The sequence below is a fragment of the Nannospalax galili genome, unplaced genomic scaffold (assembly GCF_000622305.1).
Source record: "Nannospalax galili isolate Female #2095 unplaced genomic scaffold, S.galili_v1.0 scaffold1272, whole genome shotgun sequence".
Lineage (NCBI taxonomy): Eukaryota > Metazoa > Chordata > Mammalia > Rodentia > Spalacidae > Nannospalax > Nannospalax galili.
In genome coordinates this window covers 1,021,173-1,044,727 of record NW_008332402.1, presented here as the reverse complement: position 1 = coordinate 1,044,727, position 23,555 = coordinate 1,021,173, and the positions used below count along the sequence as shown (strand labels likewise).

Here is a 23,555-nt window from a genome sequence, read left to right as displayed (position 1 = left end):
ACAAAAAAAGTGAATTTAGTCATTAAAGTATTAAAGTATTAATCCTGGTATAGGTGAATTATGTGTCTCAAAAGAAAGTTGAAACATACCAACACTTTCCTGTTTGAAAGAATGTCTAGGAAAGTGTTCAACTGTAAATTGTGAATGCATTTTTTTAAAAAATCACATTCCTGGGCCAGCAAGATGGCTTAGCGGGTTGAGGGCACATGCCTTTGACCCTGACAACCTAAGTTTGACCCCAGGAGCTCACATAGTGGAAAGAATCAACTCCTGCAAGCTGAACTCTGACCTCCATATGCACACCATGGCATGTACATGTGTACACACGTACACGCACACACACATGCATACATACAAATTAACTGATTTTTAAAAACTACTTTTCCAGTATGCACAGAACCTGGTGATTAAAGATACAAAAGAGGTACTGTAAAGCACTCTAAGGAAAAAGATAAAAGAGAAATATTTTCAGGGCCATTTCTCTCCTTGTTCCGTGATTTTTGCTGGGTATTGGGGGGGGGGTGAAGGTGTTATTTGATTTGATACAATTTGGAGTTTTGTTTCTTATTTAAGACGTTTTACGGATGGGACCATCAACTGTTAGGGCCACAGAAATATAAAGATCTCAGTCTAGCACCTATGCAGAAAATTCCAGTTGTTTAACTTTTTTTTTTTTTTTTTTTTTTTGGTCTTTTTGAGACAGGGTCACCCTGTAGCCCCAGCTGTCCTGAAACTCACTATGTAGACCAGGCTGGCCTTGAACTCACAGAGATTTGCCTGCCTCTGCCACCCAAGTGCTGGATTAAAGGCATGCACTGCCACGCCCGGCAGCTTAACTCTTTTGAAGAAAAGTAATTTACACATGGAGAGTTATAGCAGAAATCACATAAATATGTTGTTGTCTAATATTTTTCTGATTATGACCTGTTCCTCCTGGCTGAAAAATCAGCATATGAAAAATGTCTTTATTTCATTGGGTCTTTTCTTTGTAATGGCTAACTTTTTTTTTTTTCTGCCAAAACCATTATTATAGATTTTGCCATTGGTACAGTAAAAAAGGAAACCCAGTCTCCATTTTTCCCCAAGCTCACTTAACCTGATGATTTACTTGGCTTCAGGCCTCAGTATCTTCACCTTCAAAAGAAGTATGGAAGGACCCTGAGTACTTGGTTCAACGGCAGAGTTTGTGCCTAGCATGTGCAAGGCTCTGGGTTCACTCTTCAGCATCCCAACAACAAAAGAAAGCAAAGAAAGTGGAATGCTGGCTTAAATATGTTACCAGTTACCTCTACCTCCAAACACTCTATTTCTTTATAATTTAGAAAAACAGAGAGCTAGAGAGATAGCTCAGCAGTTAAGAACACTGCGGTTCTTGGCAGAAGACCAGGCTCAAATCCCAGCACCCAAATGGCAGCTAACAACTGTCTGAAACTCTGGTTCCAGGGGATCTGATGCCCTCTTCTGACCTCCTCTGGCATTGCACAACACAGGTGTACTTACATGCAGGCAATAGACGAACACACATAAAACACACATAAAATTAATCAATTAAAAAAAAAAAGCAGGGGTGTTGTCACATGCCTTTAATCTCAGCACTCGGGAGGCAGAGGCAGGAGAATCTCTATGAGACTGAGGCCAGCCTGGACTCCATAGAGAGTCCAGGCCAGATAGGACTATAGGGCGGCCCTGCCTCAAAAAGACCAAAAAGAAAAGAAAAAATTCTAAGAAAAATAACTGATCCTGTATTAATACCATATGGACTAGTGAAAAACTGGAAACAGGATTTCTAAGACACAAAAATGTATCAAAATTTCATTAAGCAGAGTCCACAGAACAAACAAGCCAGGCCTCATGGCTCATGTCTTTAATCCCAGCACTAGGGAGGCAGAGGCAGGTGGATCTCTGTGAGTTCAAGGCCAGCCTGGTCAACATAGAGAGTTCTAGGCCAGCTGTGGCTACAGGAAGACCTTGTCTCAAAACAAAAACAAAAACAAACAAAAAAAACCCCACAAGATTACAGAATCTAGAATCTATCATGTCTCTACCACAGCAAGAAACCCTGGAGACATGTTTTACCATTCAGCAATGTTCCTGTCCACACAGCATTCAGAGAACTTGAAGTAAAAGGTATTACGCCCAACCTAACTCCTGCAGATCTAAAGATCACACACCACCAGGAATTTCATCTCTATTTAGATATCTGACACCAGAAGCCATAACTAGTACAGTGTGCAGTGCATGTCACCAAAAAGACACCTGAACTTTAATTCTTACAACTCAGCTAGCTCCAGGGACAAGGAGGTTCTTCATTAAACAGAACTCAAAATTCTCACCCTTACAAATTTCCTGAGAGCTCACAGAAAGGTTGTATCTAAAGCTGGTGGCTTCAGAAGGATAAAAAAAATATGAGACTCAGCCAGGCATGGTGGCACACATCTTTGATCCCAGCAATCAGGAGGCGTGGATCTCTGTGAATTCAAGGCCAGCCTGGTCTACATACTGAGTTCCAGGGCTACAGGGAGACCCTGTCTCAAAAAAAACCAAAAAGAAAGATTTATTCTCAGAATTATGTGGATCTCTGTGAGTTCAAGGCCAGCCTGGTCTACATACTGAGTTCCAGGGCTACAGAGAGACCCTGTCTCAAAAAAAACAAAAAGAAAGATTTATTCTCAGAATTATATGTGTGTGTGTGTGTATGTATGCATATGTTTATATATTCTACATTTTACACTATGTAGAATTTAAAAGAAAAAAAGTTGAACTAAAAAAGCTTTCCTTATCTAACAACCCTTATTTAAGTAACTACATTCAAAATGATCCAGAAGCTACTTCTAAAAGAAAAAACTGGGAGTCAGAGGAAAGAAGGAACCACTCTCTAGTCTCATGAGAGGTCTTCATTCACTTCCATTAGGGTTTAACAAAAAGGTACAAACAACTTCTAATACTCTCCTGGGTACTTCTTACTCAAAAAAATGTGTTCTCTGCCCTTATTTGAGCCCATTATATGACATGTATTCAATCTGTCAATGAACTTGGAATCTGACACACAAGGTCAAAAACACAAATGAATTGAAGAAATTCAATTAATCTATGAAGAGCAGGACAAGTTTATCTAAAGGTGGGGGGAGGGGGTAAAAAGGGCCACTGACACTTCCCATGTTCCACCAGCGTCCACAGGCCACATTACAAAGCTCCCAGTATTCAGGGATTTGAGTGGGATTTTAACCCATCCGCACTCCTTGCCAAAACACACACTCACTTAGCCTAACACAATGTCCATCTGTTAGACTGCTGGTGTAGCAACTGAATCCAACAGCACACGGAAGTAGTGTCCGGTAAAGAGTGCAACGTGTCGGTCAGCTGAGGAGTTTCTGGAGCGTCAGCAACTACAGCGCATCACCAATACCCCAACATGTGGGCCAAAAACTGCGTTGGGAGCCAAAGGGTGCCTTTTACTTTTACTCGCCACCACCTTGCCTTCTTCGTCTTCTTCTTTTTTTTAATCTGTAAAGGGGAGGAGTCGGAAATAGATTTGCTAACAGGTCCACTCCAGGACAGATAAGGAACTCTTGGCAACTGGACGTCCCTTGAGATAGGATGCTACTTTGAAAGCAAAAGGAGTTAAGTTTCATTCTCTGTTGCCTCACTTCCCTGGCACTCGGCAGAGTCGCTGGTGGCTCCCAGAAAAGGCAACCTGCGCTCCAATTCCTTAGCCCCATTCTTAAGAATCACAGGCTCCTTCAGGGTTAGCAAATAAGAAAATTCTGCAAAAGCCTCAAAGAGCACACTGGGCTGGGCGGGAGAGGCAGGCGCTCGCGGGGCAGCCAGGGTCGCCGCTCCTGCGGGACGCTCACTGCTGCTGAGTTCCGAAGTGGAGCCCGGCGCGGTGCAGCCGGCCGAAGTGCGGCACTTACCCCCGTTCACTCCCACGGACGGCTCGAGCTTAGCGGCGCCGATAGCCAGCACTATCCCGATCATGAACCATTCCTTCCTCATCCTCTCCAGCGGCCTCATCTCTGTTACGGTGGGTGGGTTTTGTTTATTTGTTTGGCTTGCTCGCTTTCCGAGCTACGATCTTTTAGTTCCCGAGGCGTCTCCACACTTTCCTCGGTCCCTCCAGACATGCAGCGGAGCAAGTCAAATTGCCACTACTAAACTAAAGACCGGAGGGTTGGCTCGGGCGGCTCCGAGGAGGGCTGGGAGTAGTAGTATCCAGTGACAGGAGAGCCTCACTGAGCGCCGCCATCATTACCACGCGCCTCAGAATAGACGCGCACTCCGCCATGGCCCCTCCGGCCGAACATGCCCAGGCGCAGAGAATCTGGAACGGAGATGTGCCATGCGGCAAGCGCAGGCGGCTCGGGAAGGTGAGCCGGCCACCAGGTTGGACTAGCAGAACCCGCTTCCATCCAGACGCGGCCAAGTTTCGGGAGGACCCGGGCGGGGAAGCGTGATGAAGCGCCCCAGACACCCAGCATCGAGTGTTGCGGCGATGAACATATAGTCCCCGCGGCCCGCAGTCCCGCAGCATGCATGCAACGAGAACCTCTCTCCTGCTGCACCCTGCGCCCGAGAGACCGGCCGGCGTGCGGCGGACCGGGACGGGGATTTCTCGGTTGGAACTGCGCAGGCGGGGCGCCGGCGGTTCCTACTGCGCGTATCGTCGGGGCATTACGGTGCTTCCCGACGTCGCGTTGACGTTGCGCGGGGGGAGGGGAGGCCACTCGCGGCCTCTGGTTCTCGGCGGGAGCAGCGGAGGTAGACGCGTGTGGCGATCGGCGCGGGAAAGCGGCTTCCTACTTGGGGAAGCGTTAGCCCCAGGGGTAGGTTGAAAATCGGTGGCCGAGCAGACGTCCAGGTTGGCCGGACCCCCACCTTCCTGCATCCGCTGCTGCGGCGGGAAGGCGGGGAAGGCGGGCCGGGCCTTCCCGCCAGGTCGGTGGCCTGCCCGGGCCTTTCCACCCGGCCGCCTCCCCAGCCAAAGCCCGCCTCCGGGAATGGGGAGGACCGCCTGGATGGGGGCAATCTTCCCTGGGGGGTGGTGAGTGAGTGATCCAGGCTCCTCCCCACCCCTGTGCTACCCGTGGGCGGGCGATTCAGAAGGCCGCGTGGTGCGTGCGGGCCTTAGCCTGACCCCAGAGCTCACCGACTAGAGCCACAGGACAACGGAAGGGGGGCCTAGGGCCCCAGAGCAAAAGCGGTGAGGGACGAGACTGAGGGTGGAGCTCCCGATGTCGGTCCCCCAGTTTCTTGCATTGCTTTCTGGCGACCTATGACATAGTTTCATGAATGGGCTTCCGTGCATCAAGTCTTCCTCTTTATGCTCCCGAAGAAAGAAAGAAACAAAGTATTGTGGGACATTTTGAAGGAGCCTGGCATCTGCTCTTTGAATGATTTACTATGGAACCTAAGGTTGGAAAGAGATTGTTTGGTGATGCCAGACTTTTAATTCTAACGCATTCAAAGCTTGAAAGAGACTCATCATGCAATTTCCTCTATTTAGCTTTATCTTGATGGCATGACTTGCTGTGCAAACACTAAGCTGCTTTAAGCAGTCATGCTATCTGTTGTAGGTTGTACAGACCCACTACCATGTAATTAAACACCAGCAGCGTGAAGAAAAGTTAATCTCTAAATTGAAAGCACTTAATAGGGAGACATTAAACAATTTACCAGGCAAAGAGAAGCACATGAAATGTGATAAAAGCTGATGCCTATCATAAGGTAGTCACAAGGTAAGTGGGATTGTAGGCAATAAAATTTTCAACGTCATTTTTCCTATAATTCCTAGGTTAAAAAAATCTACCTCAGTCATAGAACACTTTTGTATTAAAAGGTCATTACAGATAGCAAGCTGGCTTAACTTTGCTCAGAAATTATTATTGAAGATTTTTGATCTGTTTAGAGAATAATTCATAGAAAGGTATTTTTAATGGTACTTAAAAAGAATATAGTACATTGTGAATTGTATTTTATCAAGGACTGTATCTTATTTGCCAGGGCTATATAATAAATGCCCCCAAACTGGATGCGTTCAAACAATAGAAATTTGTGTTTTTATGGTTAAGAGAGGAACAAAGTCAAGGTGTTGGAGGGTTAGCTACCCTCCCAAGGCACTAGAGGGTAGTCCTGCCTTGCCTCTTCCAGTTTCTGGTGGCTGTTAGTATTTCCTGGCTTCCTAGATTAAAGGTTCCAGTATTCCAGTCTCTGCATCCATCTTCAGTATTATCTTTCTTTTGTATGTATCTTACAAAAATGCTTGTCATTGGATTTAGCTCCTACCCAGATAATCCAGAATGACTGCTCAGATTCCTTAGCTCAATTACACGTGCATATATCTTTCTCCAAATTAAGTAACTGTTGAATGGTGTCTCCTATAAGATTAATGTCTGAAAACCTCAGAATTTTGACTTTAGTTAGAAATCAGATCTTTCCAGATAAAATTAGCTAAGATGAGGTCATACTAGATTAAGGCAGGTCCTAAATCCAGTGACTCCTGTCCTTTTAAGAATATTATATGAAGGTATGAAAGAGAGACACATGGAGGAGAGCACCCTGTGAAGGTGGGGGAAGAGACTAGTTTGAGATATCTGAAAGCTGAGGCATTGTAAGGGTTGCTGACAATCACCCAAAGCTAGGAGGGAGGCATGGAACAGATTTTCATTCAGTGCTTTCAATAGAAACAAATCCTGCAGAAGCCTTACCTTCATACTTAAAAACTTCCTGAACTACAAGAAAATTGGTTGCAAGCCCTCTCAGCCCCCAGTTTATAAGTGCACTGTTACAGCAGCCCCAGGAAACTAATTCAATAATATTCACAGGTGCTCGTGTGCAGTAGTCCTAGCAGCTTTTCTGTTCTGTTCTGAGACCCAGCAGCTGTCACCGGTGCTGAGCTACTTGGAAGGCCCAGTTGGCGAGCTCATAGGAGCTTGAGATCTTCAATACCTACGACTCTTAACAGCTGGAAGAAAAGATGGTTGAAGCAGATCGCCCAGGGAAGCTCTTCATTGGTGGGCTGAATACAGAAACAAATGAGAAAGCCCTTGAAGCAGTATTTGGCAAGTATGGACGAATAGTAGAAATACTTTTGATGAAAGATCGAGAAACCAACAAATCAAGAGGATTTGCTTTTGTCACCTTCGAAAGCCCAGCAGATGCTAAAGATGCAGCCAGAGATATGAATGGCAAGTCCTTGGATGGAAAAGCCATCAAGGTGGAGCAGGCCACCAAACCATCCTTTGAAAGTGGTCGCCGCGGACCACCTCCACCTCCAAGAAGCAGAGGCCCTCCCAGAGGTCTTAGAGGAGGAAGTGGAGGAGCTAGGGGACCCCCTTCGCGTGGAGGATACATGGATGATGGTGGCTATTCCATGAACTTTAACATGAGTTCTTCCAGAGGGCCGCTTCCAGTAAAAAGGGGACCACCACCACGAAGCGGGGGTCCTCCTCCTAAAAGATCGACGCCTTCAGGACCAGTTCGCAGCAGCAGTGGGATGGGTGGAAGAGCTCCTGTATCACGTGGAAGAGATAGTTACGGAGGCCCACCACGAAGGGAGCCCCTGCCTTCTCGTAGAGATGTTTATTTGTCTCCAAGAGATGATGGCTATTCGACGAAAGACAGCTATTCCAGCAGAGATTACCCAAGCTCTCGTGATACCAGAGATTATGCACCACCACCAAGAGATTATACTTACCGTGATTACAGCCATTCCAGTTCACGTGATGACTATCCATCCAGAGGCTATGGTGATAGAGATGGCTATGGTCGGGATCGTGACTATTCAGATCATCCAAGTGGAGGCTCCTACAGAGATTCGTATGAGAGTTACGGTAATTCACGTAGTGCTCCACCCACACGAGGGCCACCGCCATCTTACGGTGGAAGCAGTCGCTATGATGATTACAGCAGCTCACGGGATGGATATGGCGGAAGTCGAGACAGTTACTCCAGCAGCCGAAGTGATCTCTACTCAAGTGGCCGTGATCGCGTTGGCAGACAAGAACGAGGGCTTCCCCCTTCTATGGAAAGAGGGTACCCTCCTCCACGTGATTCCTACAGCAGTTCAAGCCGTGGAGCACCAAGAGGTGGTGGCCGTGGAGGAAGCCGATCTGATAGAGGGGGAGGCAGAAGCAGATACTAGAAACAAAAGATGGAAACTTCCGTCAAAACCACCCAAGGACTACTAAGAGAAAAATTGTGTTACCTTTTTAAATTTTTCTGTTTAAGTTCCCCTTCATAATTTTTGTGTTCTTGTGAGGAAAAAAGTAAAACATGTTTAATTTTGATATTACAAATTGCTTTCAACAAGCAAATGTTAAATGTGTAAGGCTTGACTTGTACTAGTGTTGTAATTTTCCAAGTAAAGTGTCCCTAAAGGCAATTTCCTGTCTTGATTTTTTTTTTTTTTTTCCTGTTTTTCCCCTCCAGTAAATGAGCAGTTCTGAGATGGTCCACCAACATCTAGCCATCTAGATGCTCTTCGGTCTCTATGGAGAAATGAATTGGCCTCCTTGTATAGACATGCTAGATTGTAAAGGGTGGTTGGTGGTTGCTCCTCTTGGGATTTCAGGGTCATCCAACTTTAAGTCTCAGTGTTCACAATATGAAAAACCTGAGATCGGGTCCTAGGAAAAAGCAAAAGCGAATGGGTAAGGCCTGCTGTGTTTAGCTTTTATGACATTTCTTTGCAAATCTTCAAGAACCTCCCTTTTCCTTCCCCCAATATAAGTGGGTTTTTTAACTTATTTATTTGTACCTGTGTGTGTTTATGTGCACCATGTACATGCAGGTGCCATGGAAGCCAGGAGAGGGAATCTGATCCCTTAGAACTGGTTACCGGCAATTTCTATGGATTTGGTGTAATTTTATGCATCAAACTATAAGACCCGTTTTTACCTTCTCTTTCTCACATTAGTTTTTCCAAAAACTCTCAATCTCTTACTTTTTTTGGGTACAGGATGTCACTGTGTAGCCCAGGCTGGCCTCAAATTCTCACTGATCCTCCCACCTCAGCCTCCCCAGGACTGAGATTAAGGTATGTACTCCAGGCTGCCATTTTTTTTCTTCCACATCTTCACATTTCTGTTGCTGCAGCTCACTAAAAGGCATGATAAATTGTTGACTAAATAAATTCTTTTTATGTTGCTATATCAAAATGCCTGGAGATATAGCCCAGTTTGTAGAGTGCTTGCCTAGCACACGTGAGGCCCTGGGTTTAATCACCAGCACCATGTAAACCCCAGCACTTAGGAGGTGGAGGCAAGAGGGTCAGAAGTTCAAAGCCAGCCTCAGCTACATGAGACCGTGTCTCGAAAAAAAATACAAACAAAATACCTGAGATGAGTACTTTTTTGAAAATCTGTCTCATGGGTCTGGGGAGTAGGAAGTCCAAGAGCATGGTTCCAGCATCTGGTCAGGGCCTCATGCTTCATCGTAACATGATGGAGTCACTTCAAACAAAACAGATGTGTTAGTTGGGGTCTTAGAGACTCTGGCCATGGCCATTACTTGGGCCTAGTAACCTCCCAAAGGTCCCACCTCCAGATAGCATTCACATATAATTTGAGGATTAAGTTTACAGTGCATGAACTTTGAGAGGATACATACAATCCATCACAAATACTTGTTTCATAAAGAGTGTGCCGCCACCATATGCCAGGTTGAGTATTCAAGAATGAACCTGCCCTCAGAGCTTACCTAGTGAGACTAGATGCAGGCTGGGAGGGTGGCTCAGTGGATAAAGCATTTGCTGTGAAAGTGTAATGACCAGAGTTTAGGTCCTTACAGAGCAGTGGGTGTGACAGCCTGCCTGTAATTCCATTGCTTGGGAGTTAGAGATGGGGTTCCCCAGGGCAAAGTGGCTAGCAGGACTGATCAAATCAGTGAGCTCTGGGTTCAGTGAATGACCCTGCCTCAGTAAGTGGAAAGCAGTTGAGGGAGACACAGCATCAACCTCTGGCCTACATACACAGTCATGCACATACACACACACTAAAACGCATACACGTACACACAAAAAAGAAACTAAATGCCAGCAATTTGTGGTTGATGAACAGAATGCTACGAACCATCTAGACGAGAAGTTCCTGGGCTCTGAAGGATGGTGAGGTTCCTGGAAACTCAGGTAAGGAGTTTGACTTTTTATGTCAATGTCTTACATGGTTAGACTAGCCAGGGAGGGGAGAGACTTGCTATGAAACCTTGCATAGTAGTGAAGGTTTGGCTTTTGTTAAAAAGAAAGTTGGAGGGTTTTTAACTAGCATATAACATGCCCAATATAAAAGCATAAGAACTAGTATACACAGGAAGAATCGCTCTGGAGGCATGGGTGAGGCTGGGGGAAGTGGAGAGGAAGTCAAGCCCCTCCCAGGTATTTGGAGCATGTAAGTAGACCATACACAGGCAAGAAAAATGAGCTGTCCAATCTCGAGGGATTTAGCTCAAACTGTGTGACTTCAACAAAATTTGGAAAGGATATGCATTAATATAGCAAATGCCTAGTTTTTTAAATGTTTTTTTAATTTTTGTTTGTGGTACTGAGAGTTGAACTGCAACTCATCAAACACCTATATCCCCAGCCTTTAGGGGTGGTGGTGAGGTGGCAGGGGTGGGGGGGTAGGAAGAATCTATGTTTTTATATTTTTTAAATGTTTTTATTTTATGCGTATGTATTGTCTGCATGTAGGTAAGTGCACCCGTGTTGTACAGTGCCAGCAGAGGACAGAAGAGGCCATTGGATCCCGTGGAACTGGAGTTACAGACGGTTGTTAGCTGCCATGTGGGTGCTGGGATTCAAACCCTGCTCTTCTGCAAGAACAGTCAGTGTTCTTAACTGCTGAGCCATCTCTCCAGCCCTGAATCTCACTATGTTGCCTAGGTGGTAGTCCTTGAACTTGGAATCCTGCTTCAGCCTCCTGAAGTAGCTAGGATTACAGTTGTATAATACAGGCTAGTCTACTTTTTAAACTTTATGACCTACAATGGCCTCTTAATTTCTTTGTATATGGTTATTTTTCATAATATTTATAAATAATTGCTATTGCCTAAAAACATAATGATAATAGGAATTTTTTTAAGGGGTGTGTGGTGGTAGTGGTGGAGCTGGGGGCAGTATTTGCGTATGTACACATGATTACACATGCCCTCAGAAGCCAGAGGCTTTTGATCTCCCTGGAGCTGGAATTACATGAAGTTGTGATCCATCCAATCTGGATGCTAGAAACTAAACTACGGTCCTTGGCAAGATTAGGGCTTTTTTTTTTAAGACAGGGTCACCCTGTAGGCCCAGCTGGCCTGGAACTCTATGTAGACCAGGCTGACCTTTATCTCACTGGAATCTGCCTCCCAGTTGCTAAGATTAAAGGCATGTACCAATGTGCTTAGCTTTACAGATTTTTAACCACCGAGTCATCTCCAGCACTTTTTTAAATATTATTTTTATTTTATGTGTATGAGTGTATTTCCTGCATGTATGTAAGTGCATCTGTGTCATACAATGCCTGAAGATGTCAAAAGAGGGTTTCATATCCCCTGGAACTGTGTTTATAAACGGTTGTTAGCCACCATGTGGGTGCTGGGAATTGAACCCAGCTCTTTTGCAAGAGCAGTCAGTGCTCTTAACCACTGAGCAATCTTTCCAGCTCCTTTCCAGCTTTTTGGTAGGAATACTATCCTATGGGCCTGAGATTAAAGGAATATATATGTATATATACACACACTTGTGCATGGAATAAATGGTTATCCATTCACTTAGCAAATGTGTGTTGAGTTTCTGCTATGTTGCCAGCACTAGTCTAGACGTTTACAAGGTGGAAGACAAGACGTGCTTTGTGTTCTCTGTGTTCTAATAATAGAAGAAAAGTGACAGCTTAAGGGCCATGATAAAAATGAAGCAGGCTGGAGAGGTGGCTCAGCGGTAAGAGCACTGGCACTTCTTGCAGAAAACCCAGGTTTGAATCCCAGCACCCACATGGCAGCTAACAACTATCCATAACTCCAGTTCCAGGGGATCCAACTGCCTCTTCTGTCCTCCACAGGCATTGCGCTGGATGCACTTACCTACATGCAGGCAATACACGCATACACATAAAATAAAAATTAATAAATAAAATATTTTTTTAGAAAGAACGAAGCACCATGTGATAGAGTAGAACTTTAAACAATGAGGGAAGAAAGCTCAGTCATATGGGGGTGCTATGCCAAGTTAGCATAGACTCAGCAGCTTAAACTAACATGTATTTCATGCACTCCTGGAGAACTCCAAGGTGCCAACAGATCTGTCTAGTGAGACTTCACTTTCAGGTTTGCAGACAACCATCTCACTGTGTTCTTACTAGCAGAGAGCAGTGAGAAACCCTCATACCACCTAAGAGGGCTTCATCTTAATGATCCAATCACCTCTAAAGGCACCACATCTAAGCACAATCACAATGGGGAGGCATGTCAAGATGTAAATTTGGAAAAGCATATACAGACATTCAGTCCATAACAATAGAGCTCTGGGAAGCAGAGACTCCAACCAGAGGGAAAGTTATAAGCTGGGAGGTGAGTACTTCAAATGGAATATTGGTGTATAAATTCATGTCAGAGTGCTGAGGTAGTGGTGACCCTGCCATGTGTATTGCCATCTTACTATCGCTGTAAGAAAGCACCACAAAATTAGAGGCTTGAAGCTTTATTGTTTTACAGTTCTGGATCCCAGAAATCCAGAATGTATGTCACTGAGCTCAGATCAACTTGTCAACAGGACTGTATGTCCCTGAAGATTCCAGGGGAGAACAGCCTTCTCCAGATGCCTATGGTCCTGGGCTTTCTGCATTTCCAGATTCATAGTCAGCCATGGCCCACTGAGTCTCAGGAGAAATCAGTCTGGTTCTCACTTGCCAGCCTCTCCTTTTCACTTAGGAAGACTCTTCTGATGGTGATGTGTTATGGGTCAGTTGAGATCTCCTTAAATTCTAGCTTTCCCTCTGGTTCTAGGTCTTAGCACCTCCAAATGTGACCTTATTTGGCAGTGAACTCCTGACAAGTAACTGAGTTAAAAATGAGGTCAGCGGGGTAGACCCAATCCAGTGTGACTGGTATTCTGATTTAAAGGATTTTGGCTCAGAGACAGACATGGAGGGAAGACAGTATGAAGACACAGGGGTGGTGGAGTGATAAAACCACAGGCTAAGAGAGCTGAGGATTGGTAGCCAGCCCTTGACTTTGCACTTCTGGCCTTCAGATCACTGAGTGAGTATATTTCTATTATGCCATTTCTGGATTTAATGCTTTCCTACATGTTAGACTGGAATAATCCAGGATGATCTCCCTACTTCTAGATCCTTTTCATCCAATCTGTAAAATCATTTTTATCATGTAAAGTAAAACAAGTTCTGGGAAGTAGGATGTGAACCACTTTGGGGGCCATTCTGCCTACCTCAGCATATAGAAGGAATAGAAAGAAGCCCAGTGTGACTTTAAAACAGTGAGAGGCAGGAATGAGGTTTGGGGGAGCAGGGACCAGAAAAATCAGATTACGTAAGCCTTTGTAGACCAAGTAATGGTTAAATTCCATTTAATTATGGTTTAAAGGTATAGGAAAATGTTAAGCACAGAAAGAGCATTGTTCTTAAAAGATCACTATCCAGATATGGTGATACATACCTTTAATCCCAGCATTCAAGAAGTAGAGACAAATGGATCTCTGAGATCAAGGCCAGCATAGTCTACATAGTGAGTCCCAGGCCAGCTGGGGCTAGAGGGATACCCTGTCCCAAAACAAACACAAAACATCACTTGAGGGCTAGGGAAATGAATCTGGTTAAAAGCACTTGTTCTTCCAGAGGACCCTGGTTTGGTTCCCAGCACACACATGGCAGCTAACAGTCATTCATAACAACAGTTCCATGGTATCTGACGCCCTCTTCTGCCCTCCATGGGCATTACATGCACATGAAGCACAGGCAAGCAGAAACACTCATGCATATAAAACAACAGTTTTTTAAAAGAGCACTCTGGCTACTGTGGGGAGGAAGAAGATTAAGAAGGGAAATGAGTAGAAACTTGGGCTGGGCTCCAAGGGTTAGATTCTGTTGGTATTTTTTTTTTTTTTTTTTTTCTGTAGAATCAGTGGAAGTGAGGAAAAAGAAAAGTAGGTAATTTCCAGTTACCACTTACGGCTGGATTGGATTCAGGCAAGTGAGGGAAAAAGAGAAGTCAAGGATGACTCCTAAATTATACTAAATCTGTGAGTCGGACTAAATGTTGATGTCATTCAAAAAGATGTAGCGATGAGGAAAAGCAGAGTTTGTGTGAAACAATGTCAGAATGCCAGTTAGAAATTCAGGTGGGTGTCAGGCAGTTGGCTAATAGGTTCTGGGAGGGAGCTCGGGGCTGGAGATAAACTTAGGGGTCGTTGGCACAAGTAGTCCTTAACACCACAGAACTGGGTAAGAGTACTGGGAAGAGGTGATCCGTACAGAAAAGTATCCTAAGAAAATGTCTTAGTCCCTCTGCTCTTCAAGAGCAGAATCACCCACCATATGGTTGGTGACCTGATGACCACAAGCATTTATGTTTCAGCCCTAGAGGCTAGGAAGTTCCGAGCAAGGTGTTGGCAAAACTTGCATTTGGTAGGGGTCTACTTCCTGGTTTATATACATGGCTCTGTTTTCCCAGTGTCCTCCCACGGTAACAGGGAGCTAATGAACATTCTGGAGACTTGTTTTAAGGACACTAATGTCATTTTGAGGGCCCATTCTCCTTAGTTGCTTCTCAAAGATCCCATTTCCTGATACCATCACAGTGGAGATTGGGGCTTCAGTGTATGTATTTAAGAATAATATAAACATTTATGTAACGTGGAATGCAGGTTCTCTTCCACCCTCCGAGGACTTGCCGTGTCTGGAGGTGTGGCACAGGTCCACTCAGCGGTCTTCAGTGAGGCCTTAGTCAACTCCTCAGTCTGACATACTCTGGTGCTTATCTGTTCTCATTTTCTGTTGAGGTCTCTTATAATCTGAAGTGAGATTTGCCATTTTTATACCTTTTCTAAATGTTTGATTCTCTAGGGATGTCCTTTATATTTCCATAATTCCAAGTTGAACCCCACCATCAAGTTCCTACACAAATATCTGTGCTGTTTGCTTTTTGTCAACTTGATGAAAACTGTAGTCACCTGGGGAGACAGACCCTCAGTTGAGGAATTTCCCCCATTGAATTGGTCTGTAGCTATGTCTGTGAGGCAGCTTCTTAACTGGTAATTGATGCAGGAGGGTCCAGCCCACAGTGGCTGTGCCATCCCTGGCAGGTGGGACTGGGCTCTATAAGAAAAGTAGCTGAACAAGCCAGTAAGCAGCGTTTCTTGGTGGTCTGTGCCTGCTTCCAGGTTCCTCCCTGGAGTTCCTGCCCTCGCTCCCTTAAGATGGGTTTTGACCTGGAATTACAAGATGCTATAAACCCTTTCCTCCCCAAATTGCTTTTTGGTCATGATGTTTATCACAGCAACAGAAGTCAAACTAGAACAGTCCTTTATCAAGCTTTTCACTGTTCCTAGTTTGGAGAGAATCATTCTGTTTCTAACTCCTTAGCCTCTGTCCATTCTAGATATAATCGCTGATGGCAGATTGTACATCTGATTCATCTTTTGCTCTCCATCACCATATATGCATGCATCCACAAGAAAAAAAAAGTGTAGTTACTTGGAAAAAGAATTACCTGAATGAGTATGGTTAGATTTGCTATGAGTCTAGGTCTCATGCATGTAAGATTTTCTGTATCTTTCATATGATTACTATATAAAAAATACATGTAGCCCAAATTGTGATATCACTGAACATTTTCACATGGGGGGATCTTGTTTTACTTTTTTTAAAGATTTTAAAATTTTGTTGTTATGTATAGGAGTGTTTTGCTGCATGTTTGTAAATGCGCCACTTGCATGCAATGCCAGCAGAGGCATTGGATCCCCTGGAACTTACTGACAGTTGTTAGCTGCCATGTTCATGCTGGAAACCAAACCCAGGTCCTCTGGAAAAGCAGCCAATGCTTGCTCTTGACCACTGAGCTATCTCTCTAGTCCCTAGCTCTTGAATTTTTGAGGCAGAGCCTTACTTGGTAGCCCAAGCTGGCCTCAAACTCAGAGCAGTCATCTTGCCTCAGCCTCTCAAGTGCTGGCATTGCAAGTGTGAGCTACCATATTCAGCCCATGTTCTGTTTTTACACACACACACGCACATTTTCTTTTGTGATGTTGCTACTGGAACTTTGGGGCGCCCCTTCATGGTCACCGATGATGCCCTAGAAATCAGAGGTTCTTAGTCTCATTAAGAAAAGAATGTAAGAGGCTGGAGAGATGGCTCAGCAGTTAAGAACACTGGTTGTTCTTGCAGAAGACCTGGGTTGGAATCCCAGCACCCACATGGCAGCTAACAACTGTCCATAACTCCAGTCCCAGGGGATCCAACAGCCTCTTCTGACCTCTGCGGGCATTGCATGACACGGGTGCACTTACCTACAAGCAGGCAATGCATGCATACACATAAAATAAAAATAATAAATAAAATTTTTTAAAAAGTAAAAAAAATAAGAACTGACTCAAACAGGAGCTTGAGGACAATTGATTAGAGATTAAGAGAAAAACCCCTGAATGCAGGATATAAATCTCAGCAGCTGTCTGGAAGAGGAGAGGAGGAGAGAAGGGAAAAAAGTTATGCTGTTTGACTTACTGGCATCGAGGTCAGTCACCTGGCGACAGGGAGCCACATGGCAGGGAGAGGGGCTTTAGAGAAGGTTCGGAAGCCCTAACTAACAGAAAGGGCTTACGTAAGCTCTGGCCAGCATCCAAAAGAGACATAAGGAAAAAAAGTTGCACTTTTCTGACGTAAGGAACCTCATGACAGCCTCATGGAGCCTTGCAGGGAGAGGGCCAGGGAGTAGGAATTCTAGGAAGAAAAGTACAGTGTCTCATTAAAAGACTAATCCCACCTATCTCTTTGGCTTCCTAGGGGTGGTCCCCTGGCCAGGTGATGAACCCACCCAACTGGAATGTCTCCACCCATGTCAGAGTATTCTATTTACCCAGAGTTTTCTTTTAATGGGCCTTTATTGCTATTGTAACAGTATGAGTAGAACCCAGTGCTTCATGAATGCTAGGCAAACATTCTACCACTGAGTCACTTGTAGTCCCTAAAACTATTTTTGAATTCTTAATTCCTTGTGATTTTGTTGTTTGTTTGGTTAGTGGCTCTAATTTAGGGACTAGACATTTGCTGTTTCATTTTCCTAACATTATAAAACTTGGCTTTTTACAGATTTATTTATCTTTATGGGCATGAATTGTTTACCTGCATATATGAATGTGCACCACATATGTGCCTGGTACCCTTGGATGTGAGAAGAGTGCATCAGATCCCCGAACTGACGTTACAGATGGTTGTGAGCCATCGTGTGTGTTAGGAACTCAACTCAGGTCCTCTGCAAAAGCAGCTAGTGCTCTTAACCACTGAGCCATCTCCCCAGCCCCATAAAACTGGATTAAAAAAAAAATCAGAGCAACAGATTTTGAGGAAAACCATGAGCTCTATTTTGGACTTGGGTAGTTTGAGACTCCTATTGTACATGTGTGAGTGCCAGGAAACCAGCTGAGTATGTGAATGAGGGGCAAGAGGAAGAGTTTAGGTTAGAGACATACAGCCATGCAGGCCAAATACTGCAGAGAGGATTTGACTACATTCATGTTGTGAGTGACTTCAGCAAGAGCAATTTCAGTTTGTACATACAAAATCACAACTCTCACCTCAAAAGGGATAGTATAAGTAAGTATGGCCCAGGAACACAGATTTACATCACCCCCAAATTCCATGTTCCAACATAGTAACAGTTTCATGAAATTTTCATAGTAACAGAACAAAGCCATAAATCAAGACACTTCAAATACACTCATAGAGACATCAGAAAGCCAGGTTATAGCAAAGTAGGGAGAATTCTGCTTTAGACCTTAGATGCTTTCTGACAGACTTCCTAGCCCTTGTGTTGGTGGAAGCTAGTGGTCTACTAATGATACCGGGAGAAAGAGCATCCCCTAGAAGGTTCTTAGTCTCATAAAGGAATTTAAGAATGGACCCAAATGGAAGGTTTAAGACACTTTTATTAGACTTGTAAGGAAAAATCCTCAGGGTAAGAGGGCAAGCTGGTCATCTCGGCAGCTGCCTTGAGGAGAATGGAGGGGAGAAGAAAAAAGCCGTGAGGACATGTAGGTTTGCAGCCTGCATGGAGGTCAGACATGTGGCCGACTGGCAGCCACATGGTGGGGAGAAGGAAGCTTTAGAGAAAAGGTAAGAAATCCAAGATGCTAAGGTAGCCTGGCGCATTAAAGAAAGCATGTTTAGGAAAGGGATATGAAGAAGAAAAGGAGAGATCACACTTTTCTGAAAAGTGGGCAGACACAGATGCTTGTGGCTGGGTCCAGAAACTGCACTTGGACGGGGGATTCCAGGCAGGAAAAGTTCACTATCTCACTAACACACTAGATAGCCCATCCATCAATTTTTAAAAATTTTTTATTTATTATTTTTATTTTATGTGTATGCATGTATTGCCTGCATGTAGGTACGTGCACCCGTGTTGTGCAATGCCCGCAGAGGACAGAAGACGCTGTCGGATTCCCTGGTACTGGAGTTATAGACAGTTGTTAGCCAAAATGTGGGTGCTGGTAACTGAACCTGGGTCCTCTGCAAGGGCAGCCAGTGCTCTTAACACTGAGCCATCTCTCCAGCCTCTACTCCTTGGGATTTTTTTAGGCAACTAAGTGCTAGTTCTCCAACAACCAGCCAGGATGCAAGGCTTCCAGTGGACTCCTCCGCCACTCCCCACTCCGCCACAGTGAAATCTAAAAACAATTGCAGCTAGTCTTAAAAGTAGCCAAACATCCAACTAAGCTGCACCCAGATTTCTGACCCCTGTTTTAAGATGCTAATTTGAGGGTAATTCAAATTATACACTAATAAATAACTGATCCTAAGCTATTGCCTGCAGGGAACATACGCAACTGAGTCACACTTGGCAATACTGGTAGAATGTGGTGTAGAGAGATGTGGATCAGAGGGTCTTGAAGTTGAGTGGTGTGCCAATGAGAATGATCAATTAGAAGGAGGATACCTTGATAATGAAGGAGAAATAGGGGTTGTGATATATTAATAAATGCATGTATTGATCTCTAGCCCACTTTCTGTTACACATCTCCCAAATCCTCTGGACTCCCCAAAGCAATGAGTGTCTTTTTGTATACTAATGAGATAATTGGATGCTGGGGAATCCTAAATAGTCCCTTATGACAGAAGGTTTCCCTCTTCAGCTCATGTTTTCAAGAAATATCCTCAACAACCCACCCAGAGGGGTGTCTGTTAGTTGGTCCAAGATCCAATCAAGTTGACAATCAAGATTAAAAATCAAAAGTCCATCCCTTGTTAACTTGATATACAAACATATCACTATTAATCCATAACCTTCCTTCCCTTATTCCAATGGGCTATGACCATCTTATAATGAAATACATATCCAATCCAACATCATAAAGTCCCCATAGTCTTTAACAGGCATAGTCTTTAACAACAGTAATGCCTGCAAATTAGCAATGCCAACATTGTTTGAAAGTCCAAAAGTCCAAGTTCTTCTGAGACTCAAGGTAATCTTAACAGTGAGCTCCTATAAAATAAAAGGCAAGTTACATAGTTCCAATGTACAATGCCACAGAATCAACATTCTCCAAATGTGAGAAATGGAGGCATAGCAAGGAAAAATCAGACCAAAGCAAGAATGAAACCCAATAGAGCAAACACCAAATCCTGTAGTCATTTGGGGCATCTGTGGTCCAAAGGGCTTGGGGAGCCCTACCTCTCCAGCTCTGCCACCTACACCACACATAGCCTCTCTCAGGCTGGCTCCACTCCATGCCTGCAGCTTTCCTCAGTAGACATCCGATTGTCCTAACATCTCTGATATGGTGGAGTCTCCATTGCAACTTGGGTTTCACCTTTACAACATCATGCAGTAGCCCCTTAAGGCTTCTTGTAGGGACTTTAACTCCACCTTGCATTGCCTGACTTCAGTGGCTTTCTGGAACTGTGAAGCGAGACTCCAAGACCCCTTCAATATTGCATCTCTCACACCTGTAAAACCAATATCATACAGACAACGCTGCAAGTTCTACTGCCATTTTTCAGGAAGCCTGGCCCCTTTGGACCACGGTCAGCAGTAGCCTCTGTGTGCCTAGCAGGCAAATCCTGGGAAACACTCCCTTAGGTTGTTTTCAGACAAGCTGCATTTTCAGTTTAGCTCTTTCCTTTCAAATAAATTTGCATTTCAGAAATTGTAGCCTTTGATGGGGTTATCTTACTCTAAGCACTAGTCCAGAGCATGGGCTTTCCTATTGTCTGGGTGCAGAGCATGAATAGTAGCTTGGCAGAAGCATTACAAGGAGGAAAAGCAAATCCACAGCCAGAATAAGCCAGTAAGGACAAGTAGCTAATACAATGTTCACTGTATCCTTTACAAACAGCCTGCGTAGTTCCAACACACAATGGCACAGAGTGCAGAAACAAGCAAGCAAAAAAGTCCAGTGTGGTGGCACACGCCTTTATCCACGCACTCGAGAGTCAGAGGCAGGTGGATCTCGGTAAGTTTGGGACCAGCCTGGTCTACACAGTGAGACTCTGCCTCAAACAAACAAACAATAGCACAGAAAGAACATTCTTATTCCAAATGGGAAAAAGAACATGGCACTGAAAAATCAGACTAAGCAAGAATGAAACTCATTGGGGCAAAAAAAATTCTTTGTAATAAATCAGTGATAGGAAGTAAAATATTTCTCTGTGGTCTGGAAACCATCCTAGCAAATAATGGAATATAATGAGAGTTTAAGACTTTCTTTTTCATTCGGGGGTAGGAGGTGGTACGGTGAGGGTGGAGATGGAGGAGGAGGTCTAAATATAATAAAATATAATCAAAATTCATTGTATGAATTTCTTGACTCAATAAAACTTCTCCTAAACTTAAAAAAAAAAATTTCTTTTTTTAGGGGTTGAATGGCTCCACAATTAAGAGCACTGGTTGCTCTTGTACAGGACTAGGTTTCAGGACCAGAATTCAGGTCATCAGCACCTTTACCTGCTGAGCCATCTCTCCAGCCTCCATTTAAGAATTTGTTTAGGGACTGGAGAGATGGCTCAGTGGTTAAGAACACTGGTTATTCTTGCAGAAGACCCAGGTTCAAATCCCAGCACTCAAATGGCAGCTAACAACTGTCCGTAACTCCAGTTCCAGGAGTTCCGACAGCCTCTTCTGTCCTCCGTGGGTGTTGCACTACATGGGTGCGCTTACCTACATGCAGCAATACACTCATACACATAAAATAAAGATAGTTAAAATGTATATTATATATATATAATAATTTGTTTAAAGAATACTTAAAACAGGAATGTTTAGGGATAGATCCCAAAGCTGAGATGGTGCACTGAATAATTGCATTTTGCTCTGCTAATCTATTGCTGTGCAACAAATATCCAAAACCCAGAGGCTTAAAGTAGTGCTGCCTGCAGCCCCAAGGAGTAGGGAGGCTGAGCAGGAGGACTGCATGAGCCTAAGACTAGGGGACATAGTAAGATCTCATTGGACGAGGAAGAGGAAGAAGAAGAGGAGGAGGAAAAGGAGGAAGAGGAAGAAGAGGAGGAGGAGGGAGAGGAGAAGAAGGGGGAGAAAGAAGAGAAGAGGGAGGCACTAAAATTAGCATAGGACATAATAAGGTATATTAGGGACTGGCACATAGGTTTGGTGTGGGGGAACATATGGAAATGCCTCAGGGAAACCCACTGATTCATATAATAATAAATGTTAACAATTATAATGATTGAACAGGTAACTGTTTCTAGCCACTCATGCTTCATAGTTACCCTCCTTTGCTTGTCTACAGCTAGTCAGTTTTCAAGATTACTTTCGTTTAGCCCCCAGAATTTTACCACTCATTTATGTTCTGTTTTTCCAATTTGTTCTTTGATTATTTATTTATTTATTATTTATTTATTTATTGTCTTTTTGAGACAGGGTCTCCCTGTAATCCCAGCTGACCTGAACTCACTATGTAGACCAGGCTGGCTTTGAACTCACAATGATCTGCCTGCCTCTGCCTCCCAAATGCTGGGATTAAAGGCGTGCGCCACCACGCCTGCCTTTTTTGTTTTATTTTTTTAATTAATATTCCACTTCATTTTCTCAGTTCCTTTTATCTGGTCCATTGCATTGGAGTCTATTTAATTGCTCTTTCCATTCTGTAACTTGAATTGTTTCTCTACTTAATAATATTTGTTATCTTCCCAGTCTAATGCCTGGAACACGATAGGTTTCATATTCATGAGAGAGCATTCCCACGTTTGATCTACTGTGAGAAGATGAGATGGCAAGACTTATGAGCTTGTGACAAAGTGCTTAGTGAAGCTTCCATAGTAATTTTGACTTCTGGGCAGCCAACCCTATTGTCTTCTCCTGGTGGCTCCCAACTTTCCCATTCAAACTACAGTGTAAATAATTTTCTTCTTTTTGCAGGAGTGATAGGAGATGAGGCCACTCTTTTGCAAGTTTGCTTTGTAAAGTTACTTCCACTTCCTTTTCTTCTGTCTCTTTCCAGGTTAATTTCCCTCCCTCTGCCCAGGCACTCAACTTTCCGAACAGCCTGTGGAGCCTAAAAGATTAAGATGCTAAACAGCCTCTCTTTAGGCTGACAGGCTCCAGAACACCTGCTGGTCAGAATATGTAAAGTCCCTCTTCATTCCTTATTTCTTTGCATCAACAGTAATGCCTGCAAATTGTTTTGAGGTTTAACTTATAGAAAAGTAATCCATCTGTTTACAGAACTACAGAAAGTAGCTCTACCAGGTCAAAATCTGTTGTGTTCTAGTCAGAAAAGAAGGGATGGAAGGAGACATAGCCTTTCACGACAAGCCCCTGATCAGTGCACTGCCCTCTTCAATATCACTGGTCCCTCCTTTTCTTGCCTGTACCTTTGAGTTCCCTAAGGTGGAGCTCAGAAAAAAATAGCACTCATCTGTGTTCTCAAGCCCTTGTAGAATAGATTTCCTTTTGGGTAACTGTCATCTCCCAAATATTGGCTTTCCAGTGGTGAGCAGCCAGACTCAAGTCCATTAAAACGGCAATGAAGAAGAATAAAGTTCAAAGGTTCACTGTCAAAGTATATGCCTTGACTTCCTTGTGACAAATGTATAGTAAGCATTCCTTTGGCTTTTGACCGGTTTTCATATTATCAGCCTGGTAACCTACTAAGTACCTTAAACCTCCCTATTTACTAAAGAAAATGTCCTTATGAAACAGGGAGAAAGAGGGTCCCCTAGAGGGTCCTTAGTCTCATTCATAAAAGAATTTAAGAATGGACCCAAATGGAAAGCTTTAGGACAATTTTATTAGATCATTTCCTCCATGCTTCTAAGCAAAGCCAACCATGGTCGAGTAGGACCTTTGACTTATCTTCACATAGGCGGAACTGGTAAAAGAAAGGAGCCAGGGGC

The 23,555-nt window shown here is 43.9% G+C and overlaps 2 protein-coding genes across 10 annotated transcripts in view; one reads left to right on the top strand and one right to left on the bottom strand.

Moving 5' to 3' along the window:
• Slc10a7 (solute carrier family 10 member 7) overlaps positions 1-4,532 on the bottom strand; it is a 276,689-nt gene extending 272,157 nt beyond the window's left edge. For 6 of the 8 annotated variants that reach the window (XM_017796730.2, XM_017796731.2, XM_017796732.2 and 3 more), the window contains exon 1: positions 3,915-4,532. In XM_017796730.2, coding sequence (XP_017652219.1) covers positions 3,915-4,014 — 100 coding nt within the window. In that variant the 5' untranslated portion in view covers positions 4,015-4,532. The remainder of the gene's footprint in view (positions 1-3,914) is intronic. The other 2 variants (XR_003848624.1, XM_029560813.1) reach the window with 1 other exon arrangement.
• Positions 4,533-4,702: 170 nt separating this feature from the next.
• On the top strand, positions 4,703-8,380 carry LOC103729399 (RNA binding motif protein, X-linked-like-1). 2 transcript variants are annotated; one of them, XM_008827469.3, is made up of 2 exons: positions 4,703-4,823; positions 6,822-8,380. In XM_008827469.3, exon 2 carries the CDS (start codon positions 6,974-6,976, stop codon positions 8,138-8,140), a length of 1,167 nt encoding a protein of 388 aa, XP_008825691.1. In that variant the 5' UTR covers positions 4,703-4,823; positions 6,822-6,973; the 3' UTR covers positions 8,141-8,380. The 2 variants fall into 2 exon arrangements, with proteins under 2 accessions (XP_008825691.1, XP_008825692.1); XM_008827470.3 differs by having other exon boundaries at positions 4,709-4,823; positions 6,868-8,380.
• The last annotated feature ends 15,175 nt before the right edge of the window (positions 8,381-23,555 follow it).

What these genes read in the sequence shown, in the direction of transcription:
- LOC103729399 (XM_008827469.3), top strand. Translation starts at nt 6,974, where the DNA reads ATGGTTGAAGCAGATCGCCCAGGGAAGCTCTTCATTGGTGGGCTGAAT.